Genomic DNA, 20,596 nt, shown 5'->3' on the forward strand with positions numbered 1-20,596 from the left:
TAGTCCAGCACAGAAACATGATCTTGATGTCCAGTGAAACCAGAAATTTGAAATCAGATTTGAGAGAAATACCACATCCAGGTCTTATCCAGATCTTTACCAGAGCTTACAAGGTATGGTCATGGGATGGGTTTGTACCATCAGACAGAGGCTGCTTAAACTAACAGTTAATGAAGTTTGGGCTAAAAATGAACCCACTGTTAGAACCAGGGGAAGTTAAACAGCAGAAGAGAGGATTTTGTGGGGAGAAAGAGCAACGGATGGCAGTAGATGGCCACAGATAGATGTGAACAGTGAGGAGCTCCCTTAGGGAGCTGACTGCCCAGGAGCCATCTTGCACAAAAAAAAACTCAAACAGTACCACCTTGATTTCAGTCGTCTTCAAACAAGGGTCAAATGCTGAGCTGTTCTGTCACTTAACTGCATATTCATACCGCACTTAAAGTTCCCTTTCCCTTAATTTTTGCCTGTCACTTCTTAATCATTTGTCCTTTCAACCTTGGCAAAAGCTACTGAATTGCTTTTTAAGGCGCTCCAAAATAATGCAATTTTCTTTCTTCTCTGCCCATTGTTATACTCCCTTTTAATTGTCCCCAGCCCTTTGAGCTAATTTACACACAATTTTCCTCTCCCACTAATAGCTTCTTCCTTATGTCCAGTGAGTTTGCTTCTAAAGTTGTGAACAATTACTCCTAGTAGCTTTAAATTAACTGCCTTGTTTGCAAATATAACAAAAATGTAGAAGCTAAAATAAAAGCAAAACACTGCAGATGCTGGAAATCTGAAATCAAAACAAAAAGTGCTGGAAATACTCAGCAGGTCTGGCAGCATCTGTGGAGACGGACGCAGAGTCAACGTCTCAGGTCAGTGACCTTTCAGTTCTGATGAAAGGTCACTGACCTAAAACGTTAACTCTGCTTCTCTCTCCACAGATGCTGCCAGACCTGCTGAGTATTTCCAACACAAAAATGTAGGTTGGCAACAATAAGATACTACTGCTTTCTTTCTCTCTTTCATTTTTTGAATGGTTGTTTTGTATCTTTAACAAGGTGTGTCAACTAAAGAGTCACAAACTCAAAGTACTATATACTATGACAAAGACAAAGGACAAATCTTCAAAGCTAAGAGGTGTCGATTGCCCCCCATCCTAAAAACATTCCAGAATTGAATGCCTTCTTTTGAAACAAAGAAGGTGTGAAGTAGCCACATCCTGGGTCATTGTGTGATCACCATGGGAAGAGATGAGAACGTCTCCCTCCAGGAGGTGACAGGTGACACAGTTTTACCTTTAAAAAGATAGCCAGAGAGAGAATGAGAGAGAGAAGCGATATTCTAACAGCTTGTGTTCCAGCCAAGTCAGAAAGCACGTGCCCTGCTGGAGAATCCTACATCTACATTATACAGCAGCGAGAACTAGAAGTGACCCAGCGTCTTCAACTGAACCATCAATCAAGAGAGAAATCTACAATAATCTCAGTCTCAGGCCTGCACCCATCGAGAACTTGATTGCCAAGAGAATTCAACAGGTTTATTGTGACCTCTCCCCCCACTAAAAGTCACCTTCCTTTTTCCCTTCTCTATCTGGCTCTTCTTGCGTGTGCATGTCCGAGCGAATGCACAAGTGGATGCAGTTGCGGCAGTTTCGGGATAAGGCGTGTTGATCAATAAACAATTGATTTTCTGTTTTTTAAAACCTACAAGAAAACCTGTCGCTGTCTGTTTAGTTGAAAAATAAAACACCAAGAGGCTAACTAATAAAAATACACTTGCTATGGTCAGGTCAGGAGTTGAACAGTGGGAACCACCACATCGCACCATGTGGCCGTAACAACTAGCAGACCTCCTGTAGCATTTCTAGAGAATAAGCTATTTTAAAAGGATAGGAGCACAATACCACGTAAGACACAATTTAGTATTCTGTTGCTAAGGCTCAAATGTGTTTTAGTTGGCTTTTGCCTTTAAGAACACAAAGCCTAATTATTCTAAATAGGCACATGGGTGAGCTCAATTACAACTTTCTTTTCTTGGTGAGGGAAGTTTGCACAATGACAGATGCTTGTAAATTTCCAGCTCGAGGTCAGGAAAGGTGAAGTCACTTCCTTTTTGACATGTTGAAGGACAACGGGAATGTGCTTTAAGCATGTAAATATTTTCAAATATGCTTTCATAGACAAAAAAGATCAATTGCTGAATGTCATTTCAATGTTAGTAGCATTTTTGAAAGCGCACAATTAGAAGCCAGTCTTCATATATGGCTGGAATTTTATGTGGCGGCGGAGGCCCCGCCCACTGGCTTAAAAGTTGGGGGCGAGCCCGCCTCCACCGGTCCTGGAAGCCACGCAGCGATTTTGCATGGCCAGGCCCTTAACTGGCTTCAGATGGGACTTCTGCCCCTCTGAGGTAGGAAGATCCATCTCCAAGGGCTACCAGCCAATCAGTGGCTCGGCAGCTCTTCAGTACCAGCAGTGCCACTAGGAGCAGTGGCCACTGCTGGGACTGTACCCAGTGTGAGGAGGGACGTCGGCCTCCATAACCACAGAACCATAGAAAAGTTCTGGCACAAAACGAGGCCATTCAGCCCATTGTGTCTGCGCAGGCTGAAAAAACTAGCCACCCAATCTAGTCCCACCTTCCAGAACCTGGCCCGTAGCCTTGCAGGTCACAGCACTTCAGGATTCAGGTCCAGGTACCTTTTAAATGAGTTGAGGGTTTCTGTCTACACCACTGATCCAAGCAGTGAATTCCAGACGCCCACCACCCTCTGGGTGAAAAAGTTTTCCTATGTCCCCTCTAATCCTTCTACCAATCACCTTAAATCTGTGCCCTCTGGTATTTGACCTCTCTGCTAGGGGAAACAGGTCCTTCCTGTCTACTCTAACTAGGCCCCTCATAATTTTGTACAATTAAGTCACCACTCAGCCTCCTCTTTTAAGGAAAACAACCCTAGCCTATCCAATCTTTCTTCTTTGCTGCAATTTTCAAGCCCTGGCAACATTCTTATAAATCCCCTCTGTACTCTCTCCAGAACAATTATGTCCTTCCTGTAAATGCAGTTACCAGAACTATATGCAACTGTGGCCTAACCAGCGTTTTATACAGTTCCAGCATCACATCCCTGCTTTTGTATTCTATACCTCAGCCAATAAAGGAAAGCATTCCATATGCCTTCTTCACCACTTTATCTACCTGTCCTGACACCGTCAGGGACCTGTGGACATGCACTCCAAGGTACACTTCCTCTACCCCTCTCAATATCCTCCCATTTATTGCGTATTCCCTCGCTTTGTTTGCCCTCCTCAAATGCATTACCTTACAATTCTTGGACTGAATTCTATTGCCACTTTCCTGCCCACTCAACCAAACCACAGATATCATTCTGGAGTCTATAGCTGTCCTTTTCACTATCAACTACACGGACAACTTTCGTGTCATCAGAAAATTTCCCAATCATGCCCCCCACATTTAAGTTCAAATCATTAATATATACCACAAACAGCAAGGGACCCAACACTGAGCCCTGTGTAATGCCACTGGAAACCACCTTCCATTCACAAAAACATCCATCAAACATTACCCTTTGTTACCTGTCACTGAGCCAATTTTGGATCCAACTCACCACATTCCCTTGTATCCCATGGGCTTTTATTTTTCTGACCAGTCTGCCATGTGGGACCTTGTCAAATGCCTTACTAAAATCTATGTATACAACATCCACTGCACTACCTTCATCAATCCTCCTTGTTACTTCCTCAAAATATTCAATTAAGTTAGTAAGACACAACCTTCCTGTAACAATTCCATGCTGTCTATCCCTGATTAATCCGTGCCTTTAAAGGTGAGTGGGGTTTCGGGCCTCACCGGGGTCAATTGTTCAGGAGGGCAGGGAGAGGTGTTCCAGCAAAGGAGGCTCGGGGGCCCCTATGTGGCGCACAGGGTGCCATATCAGGAGAGACCCCAATGCTCACCCACCCCCACCCGCTACAGGCCCACAAGGAGGCCACCAGGTTTTACCAGGTGGCCTCAGTAGGTGCCGAAGTTCCCAGCTGCCGCTGGTAAAATACTAGCGGTGCCGGGAGAAGGCCTTTAAGTGGCAAGTAATTTGCAACTTAAGGGCCTCAATTGGCCAGGGGCGGGCAGGCCGTTTTCCATCTCACCTGCTTGGGTAGGTGACAGGAATGCCCCCCACCACCTCCAGCCTGCTCCTTTGTGTGGGGGGCGTGGGGGGAGGAGTGTAAAATTCTGGCCTATATTTCATCAAGAAACAACGACAATATGAACTGCCAGTTCTGTGGATGTCCATGCGGATCCCACATCGGCTCTTCAGTCATGAGAGGACCCATAGAAGACAATGAAATCATTTACAGCTTGGACATACTCGAAGAACAAGGAGTCCATCCTGAGCATTAAGAAACCACAGAATAGATCATCAATTCCCATGAACAGCAAGTGTATCCTGGACATGGAAAGTTGGATGCAGAGGCCAAGGGTTGTAATTATGCATGGAACGTGCTTCTCAATATTTTCCAAATGCTGGAATGCACATGTCTAATTTGACAATCAAAAAATATGTTAATGAAATTTGCCAAATTTGTCAGTTGCTTGCTCTAGCAGTATGTTGTCATTGGGTGTGTCCAAAAAAAGTAACCTTCTGGTCTTTAAATGCTGCCTGTTCATTGGCTTTGGCTTTTTTGGTTTCCTTTTGTTGCATTTACCTAGGTGCATTTTTTTGCATTTCAGTTTAATTTTGCCTTTTATTTTTCATGTCCACGTTTTCTCTTTCTACCACCTACCATTCAAGGGTATTTCACTGTGAGTTACAACAGCCCACGGTGACAGGATGGGTAATCCTTTGGAATTCTTTCTGCCTTCAGAGAATGAAAAGGAATTGTCAGAGGGAGGCCTGCCTGTAATTTGCACAGAACCACTATTATCTAAATAGGTGGTTTCACACAGTGCACCAGAGTTGCTGGGGCAACTCAACAACAACTCAGAGAAGATGTGCCTTCATCACCTACACTAGGCTTTTCCTCAGGATTGTAAACGTACGTTGACAAGTGTGTACAACCTGGATGTCAGTAGTGACTAAAACCTAGCTGCATGACGCTTGAGGTTTTTGTGGTCTTCGAAGATGTGTTTGGCATGGTTTTCAACAGGACATTGCATACTAAAGATGTGTTCTACTGAGATATGGGTATGCCTGAGACTCAATGAAAGAGCAGTTAAGGGCTTAGCATGTAAGAGCAGTAAATGTGGAGGTAGGTTGGCAGACTCTGTAGTATTCAATCTTGGGCCATCAACAAGATACATGGCACTGTTGAGTAATCTTTCCTTGCCAAATCCTTTAAGTGTGTTATCTTTTTATGCACATTCTCCCAGAACCTGCAGTAGTGTACATGACACTGTGTCAGGTTATCAGCTGCTGCTTGGATTAATGTACTACTGGTTTGGATGAAGGCCACTTTGAAGGACCAAAAAGGGCATCCATCTTCACACAGCTGTATGTCTATTTAGCTATCTATCAAGCAGGAGATGTACGTGACAGCTGTCAGTTGCCCAAAGAATTAGTCTGAGGTGAACATGAAATTGTCCAAATTAGGCAAAATTCAAATAAGTGCAAATCAGTCTGATCAATGTGGGCCTTATGCTGATCTGCAGCTTACCCTATTAGAAACTAATGTTGTTTATTGTCCCAATTTCTAATGTTAATATGTTACAATCAACAAACTGCTTAAAACAAAAATAATCGTAAATCTTTTCAAATCTGCTCATTACTTTTGGCTCAGAGGATTAACTTTTGGTGGTGGATTTAATTAAGTAGGTTCTATATATGCCACATAAATGTAGCATCCCTTTTCATCTCAAAACAAGTTCCTGGTGTAGATTTTAGTATTCAAGGGAAAAGTCTTTTTCCACTAAATTAACTTAAAGCAGACTGTACCTTCCTCCCATAGTCTCTTGTGTCCCTGTTCAGTTTGACATCAGATGTTGCTTTTGCAGTGTATTTGACCCGGTTTCTTTGTCCATCTGTGCTGCCATTATCTACTTGACCAGGTTGAAGCCGCTCACTGAGGTTGACTGGCTGGTCCTCCGGGCTAGCACTGTAGTCCAAGCCAGTGGAACTGTTTCCATTTATTTCTGCGAATGTGCTTTCTCCCTGTATACTGTTTGATGTTGCAGGATTCAGGGTTGTGGAACCATTCCCACTGTAGCATTCTGAAGATGAGTCATCTGATTAGGGAAAAGAGGAAATACTGTAAGAACAGGTCATTGATGAAAACACTTTGAGAGCAGATTTGCGATATAAATATTGATTCCTGCTGCCTGTTTTTTTTAAATGCACCTCCACTTTTCTGGTGAAAAACATTGTGAAACTACCAGATAGAGATATCCCATTTTATTTAATTCAAAAGCAGTTAAATTCAGTAGTGTGAACAGTGCTATAACAGCTTTTATCCATGGCATGGGCCATGTAGGAACTCCACTGACTGCACTTTGCAGTGGCAAAGCCTGAATCTCTGCCCATAATTCCCATATGACAAGATTCCAATCTATCAGGGGGAGCCACTAAACAGTGATCAAGGAACTTCGCCATAGGGAACTCTTGTACACCTCCTAGCGACCAGTTACAGCTTCTCTTACAAAGGTGACAAGTTAGGTGCAATTTTACCGAGGGCTTCGAAACCCTGATGTTTGGTGTCCCGAGCCTGCAATTGCCGGAAGCCAGACTGGCAGAGCTATTTTCCCGGAGGCAGCCTCCTAATTGGCCACCTCTGAGCTAGGCATCCAATTAAGGAAGGGGGGCAGGCTTCCGATGCTGCCAGCCCAATCAGATGGCTTGCACCTCTGAAGTCTAAGCAGCCTCACTGAGAGAGGTGGGCACTGCTGAAGCAGGTCAGGGATCTTCAACATGGAGATGCCCTCGGAACAGTAAGTTAAAAATAAAAATTCAGAGGGGCTAAGCAGGCAGACCCTTCTGAGGGGAAACCCCTCCGGATGGCCCATTAAGGCCCGGGGGGGCAGCAGCCTTCCCTGTCCGCAGTCCCCTCTTTGCGCCATGGACTGTGGCGATTAATGATACACGATTAATGGGAAAATACTGAGAGATGTAGAGGAAGTAAGGGACCTTGAAGTGAATGTTCACAGATCCCTGAAGGTAGAACAGGTCAATAGGTGGTTAAGAAGGCATATGGAATCCTTTCCTTTATTAGCCGAGATATAGAATGCAAGAGCAGGGAGGTTATGCTGGAACTGTATAGCTCATTGGTTAGGCCACAACTTGAGTACTGTATGCAGTTCTGGTCACCTCATTACAGAAAGGATGTAATTGCACTGGAGAGGGTACAGAGGATATTTACGAGAATGTTACTGGGACTTGAAAAATGCAGCTATGAGGAACGATTGGATAGGCTGGGGTTGTTCTCCTGGGAACAGAAAAGGCTGAGGAGAGATCTGATTGAAATATACAAAATTTTGAGGGGCCTGGATAGGGTGGATGGGAAGGCCCTATTTACCTTAGCAGAAAGGTAGGTTACTAGGGGACATAGATTTAAAGTGATTGGTAGAAAGATTAGAGGGGAGATGAGGAAATTCTTTTTCACCCAGAGGGTGGTGGGGATCTGGAACTCACTGCCTGAAAGGGTAATTGAGGCAGAAACCCTTAACTCATTCAAAAGGCGTCTGGATTTGCACCTCAAGTGCTGTAATCTGCAGGGCTACGGACCAAATGCTGGAAGGTGGGATTAGAATGGGTGGATCGTTTTTCAGCCGGCACAGACACGATGGGCCAAGTGGCCTCTTTCTGTGCCGTAAACTTTCTATGATTCTATGGAGCCTCCAGCTCCAATGGCCCCCTGGACTGCCGCTGGTTTCCACTCACGGTGGCAAGGAGGCTGCTCTGCAGCAGCAAAATGCCGGCGTGCTGGTAATATCGTAATTGGGGCCTTAATGAGTCCAATTGGCTGCCTGCCTCCGTTGAGCGGGCAGTTGATCCACCTGCTGGCTCGCCTCTGGGAAACATCCCCAGTGGCGGAAATGCGTCGGGGAGTCGTCCTGACGTGGCTCCCTGCTATTTTCCCAGCCCCGCCTCCTCGCCCGCCACTCCAGGGCAGGAAAATCCTCCCAGTTGTCTGGTGATCCAACAGAGGGAAAACATAAATTCACAAAAACACAATGAAGCAGAAAGGCTAATTTTGTATGTTGAATCATTTAAATAATGCAGGATAAGTCACTGAAGTAAGCTTTATTCATATATTAAGGATTCTAATACTGACAATTCTTCACCTGCAGTTAAATGTTTACATCCTTGCCACATCCAAAATGTTTAAACATTACCAGTCCTTGCCTGGTGTTTTGCTGTCTCCCCTTAACAGGGTCCCCTTAAATGATCTGAAGCAATATCTTGTCAGAATCAGGTGATCTCCAGAGACCAGTCCAAAGCAGTTTCTGAATATGAATTTGACTATAAAGATGAAGGGAAGTAAATCCATTTAAAACTCCCCTCTCCCTTCAGTAGCTAAATAGTATTTTTTGCATTCTCAAGATTCTGAATAATCTAAAAAGAATCATCTATTCTTATTCATTTTTATTTCAGTTTGAAATACCACAAAAGCAATTAGAATTTTTGTTGCTGAATAACATGGTAACATCAATGTTCCCTCTAAGCTGCGTGCAACCTAAGGTTTCCCGTGCAGGTTGCGCACCAGCCAGTCTTTTAAGTAATCTCGCGTGTGCGGCCAGGCAAAAAAAATTAAAAGGGCCACACACTTAAATCGCCTGCACACTTCAACATAAAAATTAAAGGATATGTTGATCTCCTTGTCAATTTGGGTGATGGATTCAAGAAACGCTGTTAAGAATTCATTCAAATAATCCTTGCACACTGCTCAAGCATGATTCTGGGCTTCTGGTCTCATCATTTTAATTCTCCTCCCAACTCCTACTCTGACCTCTCTGGCCTCGGCTATTCCAATGTAGCTTAAAGTTCAGCACCTCATCTTTCGACTATGCATGTTACAGCCTTCCAGACTCAACATTGAGTTCAACAATTTCGATTATACCCTCTGCCCCCATTTTTCTCTCTGTATTTTTTTGTTTTTTTGACAGCAGCTGTTGGTGATGATTCTGCTTTTTGCATGGACACGTCCACGTCCTCTAGGCACATCTTTTGTTTCTTTACTTGTCTCATTAACATCTCCTTTTGCCTTGCATCATCATCCCTTTTGTTCTTTCCTCCCCTCCCCCTTTCCCTGCCTTACTTTAAAACTGCTACATCTTTGAGTACTCCCAGTTCCGACAAAGGGTCACCGACCTGAAATGTTAACTCCATAGGTACAGGCTGACCTGCTGAATATTTCCAGCATTTTCTGTTATTCTTTCTGCTCAATCCTTTAGTGTGCTCGTATACCTCTTTTGAAAACCCATAATTACTTAAAAGGAGGGGCTAAGTGCCCCTATTGAAGGGGCACCACTAATATACAGTAATAAAATAAAAAATTTAATATAAAAGAATAACTTTGAAGGAGACTTGAGTCAAATAAAAACGAATCAAATTAAAATAACATTCCAGAGGGTGATAATGCACTCCAGTCCCTGCCAGTGCCCACCAGGGTCAGAAGGCTTCAAGTGTACATCCGGGCATGGACGTAGCTGCTTAAAAGAGGCAGACAGCCTGGCCAAATGACCAACCCCTTGACCGCCTGCTGCCCGGACCTGTTAATGGCCATCTTGGCCTGGCCCAGGAGCAGTCCCACGAGGAGGTCTCTCAATCTGCCCACTCCCCTCCGCACTGGGTGGCCGAAAATCAGGAGCGTGAGACTGAAGTGCAGCTAGAATTAGAGGAGCAGCCCCTTCAGATAGTCAAACAGGGGCTGCAACCTTGCACGTTCTACATAAATGTCAGTGTATATGCATAACGGGGTAATTTTCACTTTCGTCACTTGGGCACTAAACTGGCAGAGAAGGATGTCTGACTGCTAAGGAAACCAACTGAATTTAATTTACAAATGGTGATGAAATTGGGTGGGTTCTCTTATGGACAAGAAAACATGCTCTGTAAACATGCATTTATGAATGAGCTTTACATGTAGGTTTTTCTTAAAAGCTCAAATGAAAGCCGACAGGATTCATTTTAATCCATTGCTAGTTCATAATTTTTTTTCATTCTAGTTTATCACTGAATAGCTTGTATATATTTTAAAACCCTATTAATTCTCACTAAAAATATATGTGGTTTCTTAATTTCTAATATATCAGTAGCATAACGGTTCTTTTTGCTAGGAGTATGGAGGCTACTTAATCCTTGAAAGGCAAGAAACTAAATGGGTTTGAGGAGCAAAGATACATAAATTAGTAGAAAGTAGTGACCCAAGTTGATAAGGCTATAAAAGGGTGAAAACAAATTACTTGGATTTGTTTTCAGAGGAATAGAACACAAAAGCAGGTGAAGTAATGTTAAAGTTATACAGAACCTTGGTTAGACCATACAGTTTGCAGTTCTGATATCCACACTACAAAAAGGATATTGAAGCACTACAGAAAGCGTAGAAAAGATTTACAAAAATGATACCAGAATTAAGAGGATGCAGCTATAATAATAATTGAGCAGGCTGGGTTTTTTTCTCTGGGTTTGATTAAGTGGACACAGAAAGACATTCCATTTGTTGGCAATTCCACAATAAGGGGCATAAATATAAGATAGCCATGAAGACAACAAATAAAGAATTTCAGAAGAATCGCTCTACAGAGAGCGCAGTGTGAATGTAGAACTTGCGACCACATGGATTGGTTGCAGCAGATAGTATTGACATATTTAAGAGGAGCTTGATGCATACATGAGGAAGAAGGGAATAGAGGGATATGGGGGCAGAGTGGGAAAAGTTATCAGGGAGGAGGAGACTCATGTGAAGCATAAATACTGACATACCACTGACGCAACCAGGTGGCCTGGTTCTGTGTTGTAAACTCTATGTAATTCTATGTAAACCAAAGGGTTAATTACTTCTCCTGCTATGGCCTTAAATCTAGGCTTTGTGAGATTCAAAATTCTGAAACATAACAAATTATAAGGCTTCTTAATGCAGTCAGCAGCAAACCAAGCAAATTGAGCAAGTACACCAGTGGGATTTTTGCCAAGAATGTTACTTTCTATGTTTGGGTAGCATAGCACTACTGCACATTTAATGAGCACTTTCAATATAATTAACATTGTTCATTAAATCAAGAGGCCACTTACATTTAGATGTGTTTTCAACTCTGTTTTGTAACATTCCAGAAACTTTATTTAATATGTTTAGGTACATAAAACAAGGAGTCAATATACTGAATGGTGCCATCCACAAGGTGCAAAGGATTTATTTAACAGCCAACAGATATCAGATTTATAATTCATGAGGATGAAGAAATATCTTACTAGCTCTTTACTGTTGAAATAATGTAAACTGACAAAAATGTAGCCCATGATGATATCAGCGTTGACAAATACATGGTATTAAGATGATGGGTGGTTGAGTATACTCATAGTTATATAAAATGTTTTAAAAATAATCTACTGGGTGGTACCTTAATATGAAAATGTTTTTGTGAATTGTACAACATTACAATATAGTAATAGGCCAATTGATCCATCATATCTTCATTGGTGTTTTCCTTCACAAGGCGCTTAAAGTTAAATTTTCCATTTTGGTGTTCCTCAAATGGAACTGTACCCACAGAGGATGCATACCAGGAAGCTACAGCCCAGATACTGACAGGGGAGGGTTTTGTTGGTGGGGAGTGGAGTTTCAGACGTCACATGCTATGGAGTTTTAGCGTGTGACTTTTTTTTTATAAACAGGATCCCTGCCTGGAAGTCAGACTGATTGCCAGGCTTGGCTTCCAGTCAGGCGGGGAGCATACCGGAGCAAACCGCAGCCCAGGTAGGGAGCCAGCAGTTACTACTGAGAGCGTGGGGGGGGGAGGTTCCGACCTGGGGAGACCGACCTCAGGGAGATCTCAGATCCCCAACCTAAGAGGGAGGTCTGATACATGACCCAACCTAGTGGTGGGAGGGGGGTGCGGGAGTCTGATACCTAACTCTCCAGGGGAGTCTTTGTACGGGGGGGGGGCCAATCCACAGTAAGCTTGGGGAGGTTTCCAAGGTCAGCACTCCTGCTCGACCTGGCTCACGTGTGGTGTTGCAATGGGACTTACCTACTCCCCAAAGCTGTCCTCGCTTCCCTTCAGCTACCAGGTTAAAAGCCGGTTAAATTTGAGGTTGATAGTCTAATTAAAATATTTAAATTGCCAACCCAACTGTTGTCCCGCGTCCATTAAACCCATCAGTAGGCAGGTTGGAGATGAGTTGTGAATTTGTTCTGAGATTTAAAAAATTTTTAACACATTACCTGACCCCAATCCACCTATATTTATGGGTTAAGATTCATCGTTAAAAACCCAAAGTTGATGATACTGTGTTTTTTTTTATTCATTCATGGGATGTGGGCGTCACTGGCTATGCCAGCATTTATTGTCCATCTCTAATTGCCCTTGAGAAGGTAGTGGTGAGCTGCCTTCTTCAACCGCTGCAGTCCACGTGAGGTAGGTACACCCACAGTGCTGTCAGGAAGGGAGTTCCAGGATTTTGCCCCAGCGACAGTGAAGGAACGCGATATAGTTCCAAGTCAGGATAGTGTGTGACTTGGATGGGAACTTGCAGGTGGTGATGTTGCCATGCAACTGCTGCTCTTGTCCTTCGAGGTGGTAGAGGTCGCAGGTTTGGAAGGTGCTGTCTAAGGAGCCTTGGTGCGTTGCTGCAGTGCATCTTGTAGATGATACACACTGCTGCCACAGTGCGTCGGTGGTGGAGGGAGTGAATGTTTGTGGATGGTGTGCCAATCAAGTGGGCTGCTTTGTCCTGGATGGTGTCGAACTTCTTGAGTGTTGTTGGAGCTGCACCCATCCAGGCAAGTGGAGAGTATTCCATCACACTCCTGACTTGTGCCTTGTAGATGGTGGACAGGCTTTGGGGAGTCAGGAGGTGAGTTGCTCGCCGCAGGATTCCTAGCCTCTGACCTGCTCTTGTAGCCACGGTATTTATATGGCTTCTCCAGTTCAGTTTCTGGTCAATGGTAGCCTCTAGGATGTTGATAGTGGGCGATTCAGCAATGGTAATGCCATTGAATGTCAAGGGGAGATGGTCATTGCCTGGCACTTGTGTGGCGCAAATGTTACTTGCCACATATCAGCCCGCCTGGATATTGTTCAGGTCTTGCTGCATTTCTACACGGACTGCTTCAGTATTTGAGGAGTCGCGAATGGTGCTGAACATTGTGCAATAATCAGCGAACATCCCCACTTCTGACCTTATGATTGAAGGAAGGTCATTGATGAAGCAGCTGAAGATGGTTGGGCCTAGGACACTACCCTAAAGAACTCCTGCAGTGATGTCCTGGAGCTCAGATGATTGACCTCCAACAACCACAGCCATCTTCCTTTGCGCTAGGTATGACTCTAACCAGCAGAGGGTTTTCCCTCTGATTCCCATTGACCTCAGTTTTGCTCGGGCTCCTTGATGCCATACTTGGTCAAATGTTGCCTTGATGTCAAGGGCAGTCACTCTCACCTCACCTCTTGAGTTCAGCTCTTTTGTCCATGTTTGAACCAAGGCTGTAATGAGGTCAGGTGCTGAGTGGCCCTGGCGGAACCCCAACTGGGTATCACTGAGCAGGTTATTACTAAGCAAGTGCTGCTTGATGGCACTGTTGATGACACCTTCCATCACTTTGCTGATGATTGAGAGTAGACTGATGGGGCGGTAATTGGCCGGGTTGGACTTGTCCTGCTTTTTGTGTACAGGACATACCTGGGCAATTTTCCACATTGCAGGGTAGATGCCAGTGTTGTAGCTGTACTGGAACAGCTTGGCTAGGGGTGCGGCTAGTTCTGGAACACAGGTCTTCAGTACTATTGCTGGAATATTGTCAGGACCCATAGCCTTTGCAGTATCCAGTGCCTTCAGTTGTTTCTTGATATCACGTGGAGTGAATCGAATTGGCTAAAGACTGGCATTTGTGATGCTGCGGACTTCAGGATGGGGCCGAGATGGATCATCAACTTGACACTTCTGGCTGAAGATTTGTTGCAAATGCTTCTGCCTTATCTTTTGCACTGATGTGCTAGGCTCGCGAATCATTGAGGATGGGGATATTTGTGGAGCCACCTCCTCCAGTTAGTTGTTTAATTGTCCACCACCATTCACGGCTGGATCTGGCAGGACTGCAGAGCTTACATCTGATCCGTTGGTTATGGGATTGCTTAGCTCTATCGCATGCTGCTTACGCAGTTTGGCACGCAGATAGTCCTGTGTTGTAGCTTCAGCAGGTTGACACCTCATTTTGAGGTATGCCTGGTGCTGCTCCTGGCATGCCCTCCTGCACTCCTCATTGAACCAGGGTTGGTCTCCTGGCTTGATAGTTCTGGTAGAGTGGGGGATATGCCTGGCCATGAGGTTACAGATTGTGGTTCAGTACAATTTTGCTGCTGCTGATGGCCCACAGCGCCTCATGGATGCCCAGTTTTGCATTGCTAGATCTGTTCGAAATCTATCCCATTTAGCAAGGTGATAGTGCCACACAACGCGATGGAAGGTATCCTTAATGTGAAGGCGGGACTTCGTCTCCACAAGGACTGTGTGGTGGTCACTCATACTAATACAGTCATGGTCAGATGCATCTGCGGCAGGCAGATTGGTGAGGACAAGGTCAAGTATGTTTTTGCCTCGTGTTGGTTCCCCCACCACCTGCCGCAGACCCAGTCTAGCAGCTATGTCCTTTAGTACTCGGACAGCTTGATCAGTAGTGGTGCTACTGAGCCACTCTTGGCGATGGACATTGAAGTCCCCCACCCAAGTGGTGTTCAACATGGAGGAGTACTGACTCATCAGCTGTGGGAGAGCGGTAGGTGGTAATCAGTAGGCGGTTACCTTGCCCATGTTTGACCTGATGCCATGAGACCTCATGGGGTCCGGAGTCGATGTTGAGGACTCCCAGGGCAACTCCCTCCCTACTGTAGACCACTGTCCCGCCACCTCTGGTGGGTCTGTCCTGGCGGTGGGACAGGACATACCCAGGGATAGTGATTGTAGTGTCTGGGACATTGTCTGTAAAGTATGATTCCGTGAGTATGACTATGTCAGGCTGTTGCTTGACTAGTCTGTGGGACAGCTCTCCCCAACTTTGGCACAAGCCCCCAGATGTTAGTAAGGGGGACTTTGCAGGGTCGACAGGGCTGGGTTTGCCGTTGTCATTTCTGGTGCCTAGGTCGATGCCAGGTGGTCCATCTGGTTTCATTCCTTTTTATTGACTTCGTCGTGGTTAGGTCCAACTGAGTGGCTTGCTAGGCCATTTCAGAGGGCATGTAAGAGTTAACCACATTGCTGTGGGTCTGGAGTCACATGTAGGCCAGACCAGGATGGTTGCATGCCTGGATTGCCAAAGCAATTTACCCTTTAATCCCATGCAATTGCTTTTACTTTACACAAGATGTGATAGTTTGTGTATACCCAGATTTCTTTGCTTTATGTTGTATGGAAGGATGAATGAGAATGGACAGAGACTGCTGGAGTTGTGTACCTATCACAACCTCTGCATCATCAACTCGTTCTTTCATACTAAACCCTGTCACCAGGTTTCATGGAGACACCCAAGATCACGTCGTTGCCACCAGCTAGACCTCATCGTCACAAGGAGAGCCTCTATAAACAGTATCCAAATCACACGCAGCTTCCACAGTGCGGACTGCGACACCGACTACTCCCTGGTATGCAGCAAAGTTAGACTCAAACCAAAGAAGCTACATCAAAGTAGAAGGGCCGCCCGTGCATCAACACTAACAGAATTTCTTATCCACAGCTGTTACATAAGTTTCTAAATTTACTTGAAAAAGCCCTTCAAAACACTCCTGCAGGGGATGCAGAGATGATGTGGGCCCACATCAGAGACACCATCTATGACTCAGCAATGACCACCTTTGGCAAACGTGTGAAGCAGAATGCAGATGGGTTTCAATATCACTTTGAAGAGCTGGAACCTGTCATAGCCACTAAGCGCACTGCACTGTTGAACTACAAGAAAGCCCCCAGCGAGTTAACATCCGTAGCACTTAAAGGAGCTGGAAGCGCTGGAAGCAAAGAACAACCAGGCGCTGTGCAAATGACTACTGGCAACACCTATGTAGTCGTACTCAGCTGGCTTCCGACACCGGAAACATCAGAGGAATGTATGATGGCATGAAGAGAGCTTTTGGGCCAACCATCAAGAAGATCGCCCCCTCAAGTCTAAATCAGGGGAAACGATTACTGACCAACGCAAGCAAATGGACCATTGGGTGGAGCACTACCTAGAACTGTACTCCAGGGAAAATGTTGTCACTGATACCGCCCTCAATGCAGCCCAGTCTCTGCCAGTCATGGATGAGCTGGATGAACAGCCAACAAAATCGGAACTCAGTGATGCCATTGATTCTCTAGCCAGTGGAAAAGCCCCTGGAAAGGACGGCATTATCCCTGAAATAATCAAGACTGCCAAGCCTGCTATACTCTCAGCACTCCATGAACTGCTTTGTCTGTGCTGGGTTGAGGGAGCAGTACCACGGGACATGCGTGATGCCAATATCATCACCCTCTATAAGAACAAGGGTGACCACGGTGACTGCAACAACTACCGTGGAATCTCCCTGCTCAGCATAGTGGGGAAAGTCTTCGCTCAAGCTGTTTTAAACAGACTCCAGAAGCTGGCTGAGCGTGTCTACCCTGAGGCACAGTGTGGCTTTCGAGCAGAGAGATCCACCATTGACATGCTGTTCTCCCTTCACCAGCTACAGGAGAAATGCCGCGAACAACAGATGCCACTCTATGTTGCTTTCATAGATCTCACCAAAGCCTTTGACCTCGTCAGCAGACGTGGTCTCTTCAGACTACTAGCAAAGATCAGATGTCCACCAAAGCTACTAAGTATCATCACCTCATTCTATGACAATATGAAAGGCACAATTCAGCATAGCGGTGCCTCATCAGATCCCTTTCCTATCCTGAATGACGTGAAACAGGGCTGTGTTCTCGCACCTACACTGTTTGGGATCTTCTTCTCACTGCTGCTCTCACATGCGTTCAAGTCTTCAGAAGAAGGAATTTTCCTCCACACAAGATCAGGTGGCAGGTTGTTCAACCTTGCCCATCTTAGAGCGAAAACCAAAGTACAGAAAGTCCTCATCAGGGAACTCCTCTTTGCTGATGATGCTGCATTAACATCCCACACAGAAGAGTGTCTGCAGAGACTCATCGACAGGATTGCGGCTGCCTGCAACAAATTTGGCCTAACCATCAGCCTCAAGAAAACGAACATCATGGGACAGGACGTCAGAAATGCTCCACCCATCAATATCGGCGACCATGCTCTGGAAGTGGTTCAAGAGTTCACCTACCTAGGCTCAACTATTACCAGTAACCTGTCTCTCGATGCAGAAATCAACAAGCGCATGGGAAAGGCGTCCGCTACTATGTCCAGACTGGCCACGAGGATATGGGAAAATGGCACACTGACATGGAACACAAAAGTCCGAGTGTTTCAAGCCTGTGTCCTCAGTACCTTGCTCTACTGCAGCGAGGCCTGGACAACATATGTCAGCCAAGAGCGACGTCTCAACTCATTCCATCTTCGCTGCCTCCGGAGAATCCTTGGCATCAGGTGGCAGGACCGTATCTCCAACACAGAAGTCCTCGAGGCGGCCAACATCCCCAGCATATACACCCTACTGAGCCAGCAGCACTTGAGATGGCTTGGCCATGTGAGCCGCATGGAAGATGTCAGGATCTCCAAGGACGTATTGTACAGCGAGCCCGTCACGGGTATCAGACCCACCGGCCGTCCATGTCTCCGCTTTAAAGACGTCTGCAAACGTGACATGAAGTCCTGTGACATTGACTACAAGTCGTGGAAGTCAGTTGCCAGTGATTGCCAGAGCTGGCGGACAGCCATAAAGGCGGGGCTAAAGAGTGGCGAGTTGAAGAGACTTAGCAGTTGGCAGGAAAAAAGACAGAAGTGCAAGGAGAGAGCCAACTGTGTAACAGCCCCGACAACCAATTTTATCTGCAGCGCCTGTGGAAGAGTCTGTCACTATAGAATTGGCCTTTATAGCCATTCCAGGCGCTGCTTCACAAAATACTGACCACCTCTAGGTGCTTACCCATTGTCCCTTAAGTCAAGGAGGCCAAAGAAGATGTTGTATGATAATATTTTCTTTACCAAGCCACTAATTAATCCGTTTCAATAATGGTTTGGGCCAGAGAATTCTAACCATTTTCCATGTAAAGGAATTTCTTTACCCCTGCCCTATAATTCAGCCAAGAATAAGTGCACAAATTGCAGAAGACTCCAACTGGCTGCCACCATTTTTAAGGATATTAATCCAGCTGACTTGCCAGGAATAATTTCTGTTACGGCCAGGTGAGGAGGGGGTCTCGGGCTCTCCCCTCACCCTTCCTCTTATTTGACCGCAACAGGGTTTATACCTTTTAAACAGTGGTTGTGCTTACCACCTCTGAATGTTTTACCTTTTTCCTTTATTGTGATCATGAAAGAACCAGACAGGTTTTCCTGAGTTTAAACAAGAAAGAGGTAAGTTTATTATATTTAAAACGCTAACCCGATTTAAAAATATTTTTTAAAATGCCACATGTTCACACAAACACACACAAAAATAGATTACAGGAGGGAAAATAGATTTGGTGGTTGGATTAAAGTCGAGAACAAATGGAATTTAAATACATAGGCTGTAGGCTTGGAGCAATCCCCAGTCACAGACGGTTTTCAAACTTGACATTTTCTGGGGAGAGAGAAAGGAAAGCATGCAGCTTTCTGCTGCTGCTGCACACTCAGTTACTGCTTCTCTTCTGTCTGTGTAACAAAACCTCTAGTTTCTTCAGAGATGGACAGACGGTCACATGGTTTTCTCAATTCCCTTTGTTTTGAATGAAGTTTTCTGGAACCTTCTAATGAAATTCAAGGTTCCACATGCTCCAGGATGCCAATTCACACCTGGAGGGCGTTGGCTCTGACAAAGTTAATGTGTGAGGATTTCCTTGACTGCCATGCTAATAAAGCCATTTTAGGTAATTCAATCACAGAGCAAGCCAAGAAGCTGGGCTTCTTGCTAGCCTTTCTGTCTCCAGTTCAACCTCCTGGTATTTCAGATGTAAATTGCGGTGGCCATCTTGGCTGTTAGTTTTTTCGAAGTTACTGTATGATTTTTTTCCCATTAAAAGTCTAACATAAGTTTCCAACTGATTAAATTAATATTTCCCATTTGACATATAGGGTTTTCTTGACATATCCTTACATACTGAATTTCTGCCAATAGATATTCAATGATCAGTCTGTATGAGTTGTTTCAAAGGTTCTCCATCTTACCCAAATTTTGTTGATGCAATGAGTGCTTTTCATACTCTTCTGACTGGAGTTTCTATGAAAAATAGCACATTTTTCCTGTTTAAAAGTTAGCCTTGTTTGTTAGCTGGTTCCCATAATAAAAGTCACATTTACAAAACTTGAAACACATCTGGCTACGCATAAACTACCAGATTAGGTGCCAAAGTTGAAGAATGCTTAATTTGCATATTTTTAGGGTCAGCACTCAATATGCGTGCCGTTCTCCTTGGAGAGGATGAAAGATGATCAAAACCCACATTTAGAACATTATAAAAATCAATATAGGAGAAAGCAGTGGCCCATTTGGCTCAACCTTCTTTCGAAACCTATGATCCAGCTATCACAGCATTTAACTGCCTCTTGAATAATTCCAGAGGTTCCCATTAGTGTGAGCAAATGCTTCCTGCATCAATCCTCAACTTGCCTTTTACCAGGTTGCAACCACAACTTCTGCAATCAGGTTTAACTTGAAATAGTGCTCTAGATTAACCTATTTTATTCCACTCCTATATATACCTCTATAAGAGCTCCCCTCATTTGTAACCTATCAAGCCTCTAACTTTTCCAAAGCACATTGAGCTTAGAAAGAAAGCTTCCAGACAAAATTCTCTGCAGTATTTAACATTGAAACACCTAAGGCTGAATTTTACCAGCCCCTCGACGTCGGGGGTCATGGCGGAGGGGTGACCCATAAAGTACTTGCGGGAGAGGCCCGCCATGACCCACGATGCCAAGAAGGCCATGCCGCATATTACCGGCGGCGGCAAGGTCTCGGTGCAGCTCCCCCGTCGCTTGGCGGTGGGGCCTTCATTTAAATATTAAAATTCATTAAGACAAAATGCAGATTAACTGGTCACAGCGGCCATCCCATGCCGATTTTACAGCCACCAGCCACAATTCGCGCGCCTTTGGAACTCTGTATTGAGTTCCAAGGTGAGACATTGGTGTGGAGGGGGGAGGACTGAAAATTTCAGGGCAGGAGGGGTGGGGGAGTGGGAAAAACACTTTTTATTGGCTGTGGGGTGGTGGGAAGGGGTTGACGGGCAAATGTTACGAGGTTAGGGGGGAAATTCGCAACATTAATAAAATTTATTCAGGGTTGGTGACCCTAAAACAGACATTGGCATGTGGGTTGAAAG

The 20,596-nt window shown here is 44.9% G+C and overlaps 1 protein-coding gene across 2 annotated transcripts in view; it reads right to left on the reverse strand.

Moving 5' to 3' along the window:
- nol4lb (nucleolar protein 4-like b) overlaps positions 1-20,596 on the reverse strand; it is a 372,518-nt gene that overhangs the window by 127,595 nt on the left and 224,327 nt on the right. For both annotated transcript variants that reach the window (XM_068048369.1, XM_068048368.1), the window contains exon 6: positions 5,939-6,228. In XM_068048369.1, coding sequence (XP_067904470.1) covers positions 5,939-6,228 — 290 coding nt within the window. The remainder of the gene's footprint in view (positions 1-5,938; positions 6,229-20,596) is intronic.

The sequence above is a fragment of the Heterodontus francisci genome, chromosome 16 (genome assembly GCF_036365525.1).
Source record: "Heterodontus francisci isolate sHetFra1 chromosome 16, sHetFra1.hap1, whole genome shotgun sequence".
Classification (NCBI taxonomy): Eukaryota; Metazoa; Chordata; class Chondrichthyes; order Heterodontiformes; family Heterodontidae; genus Heterodontus; species Heterodontus francisci.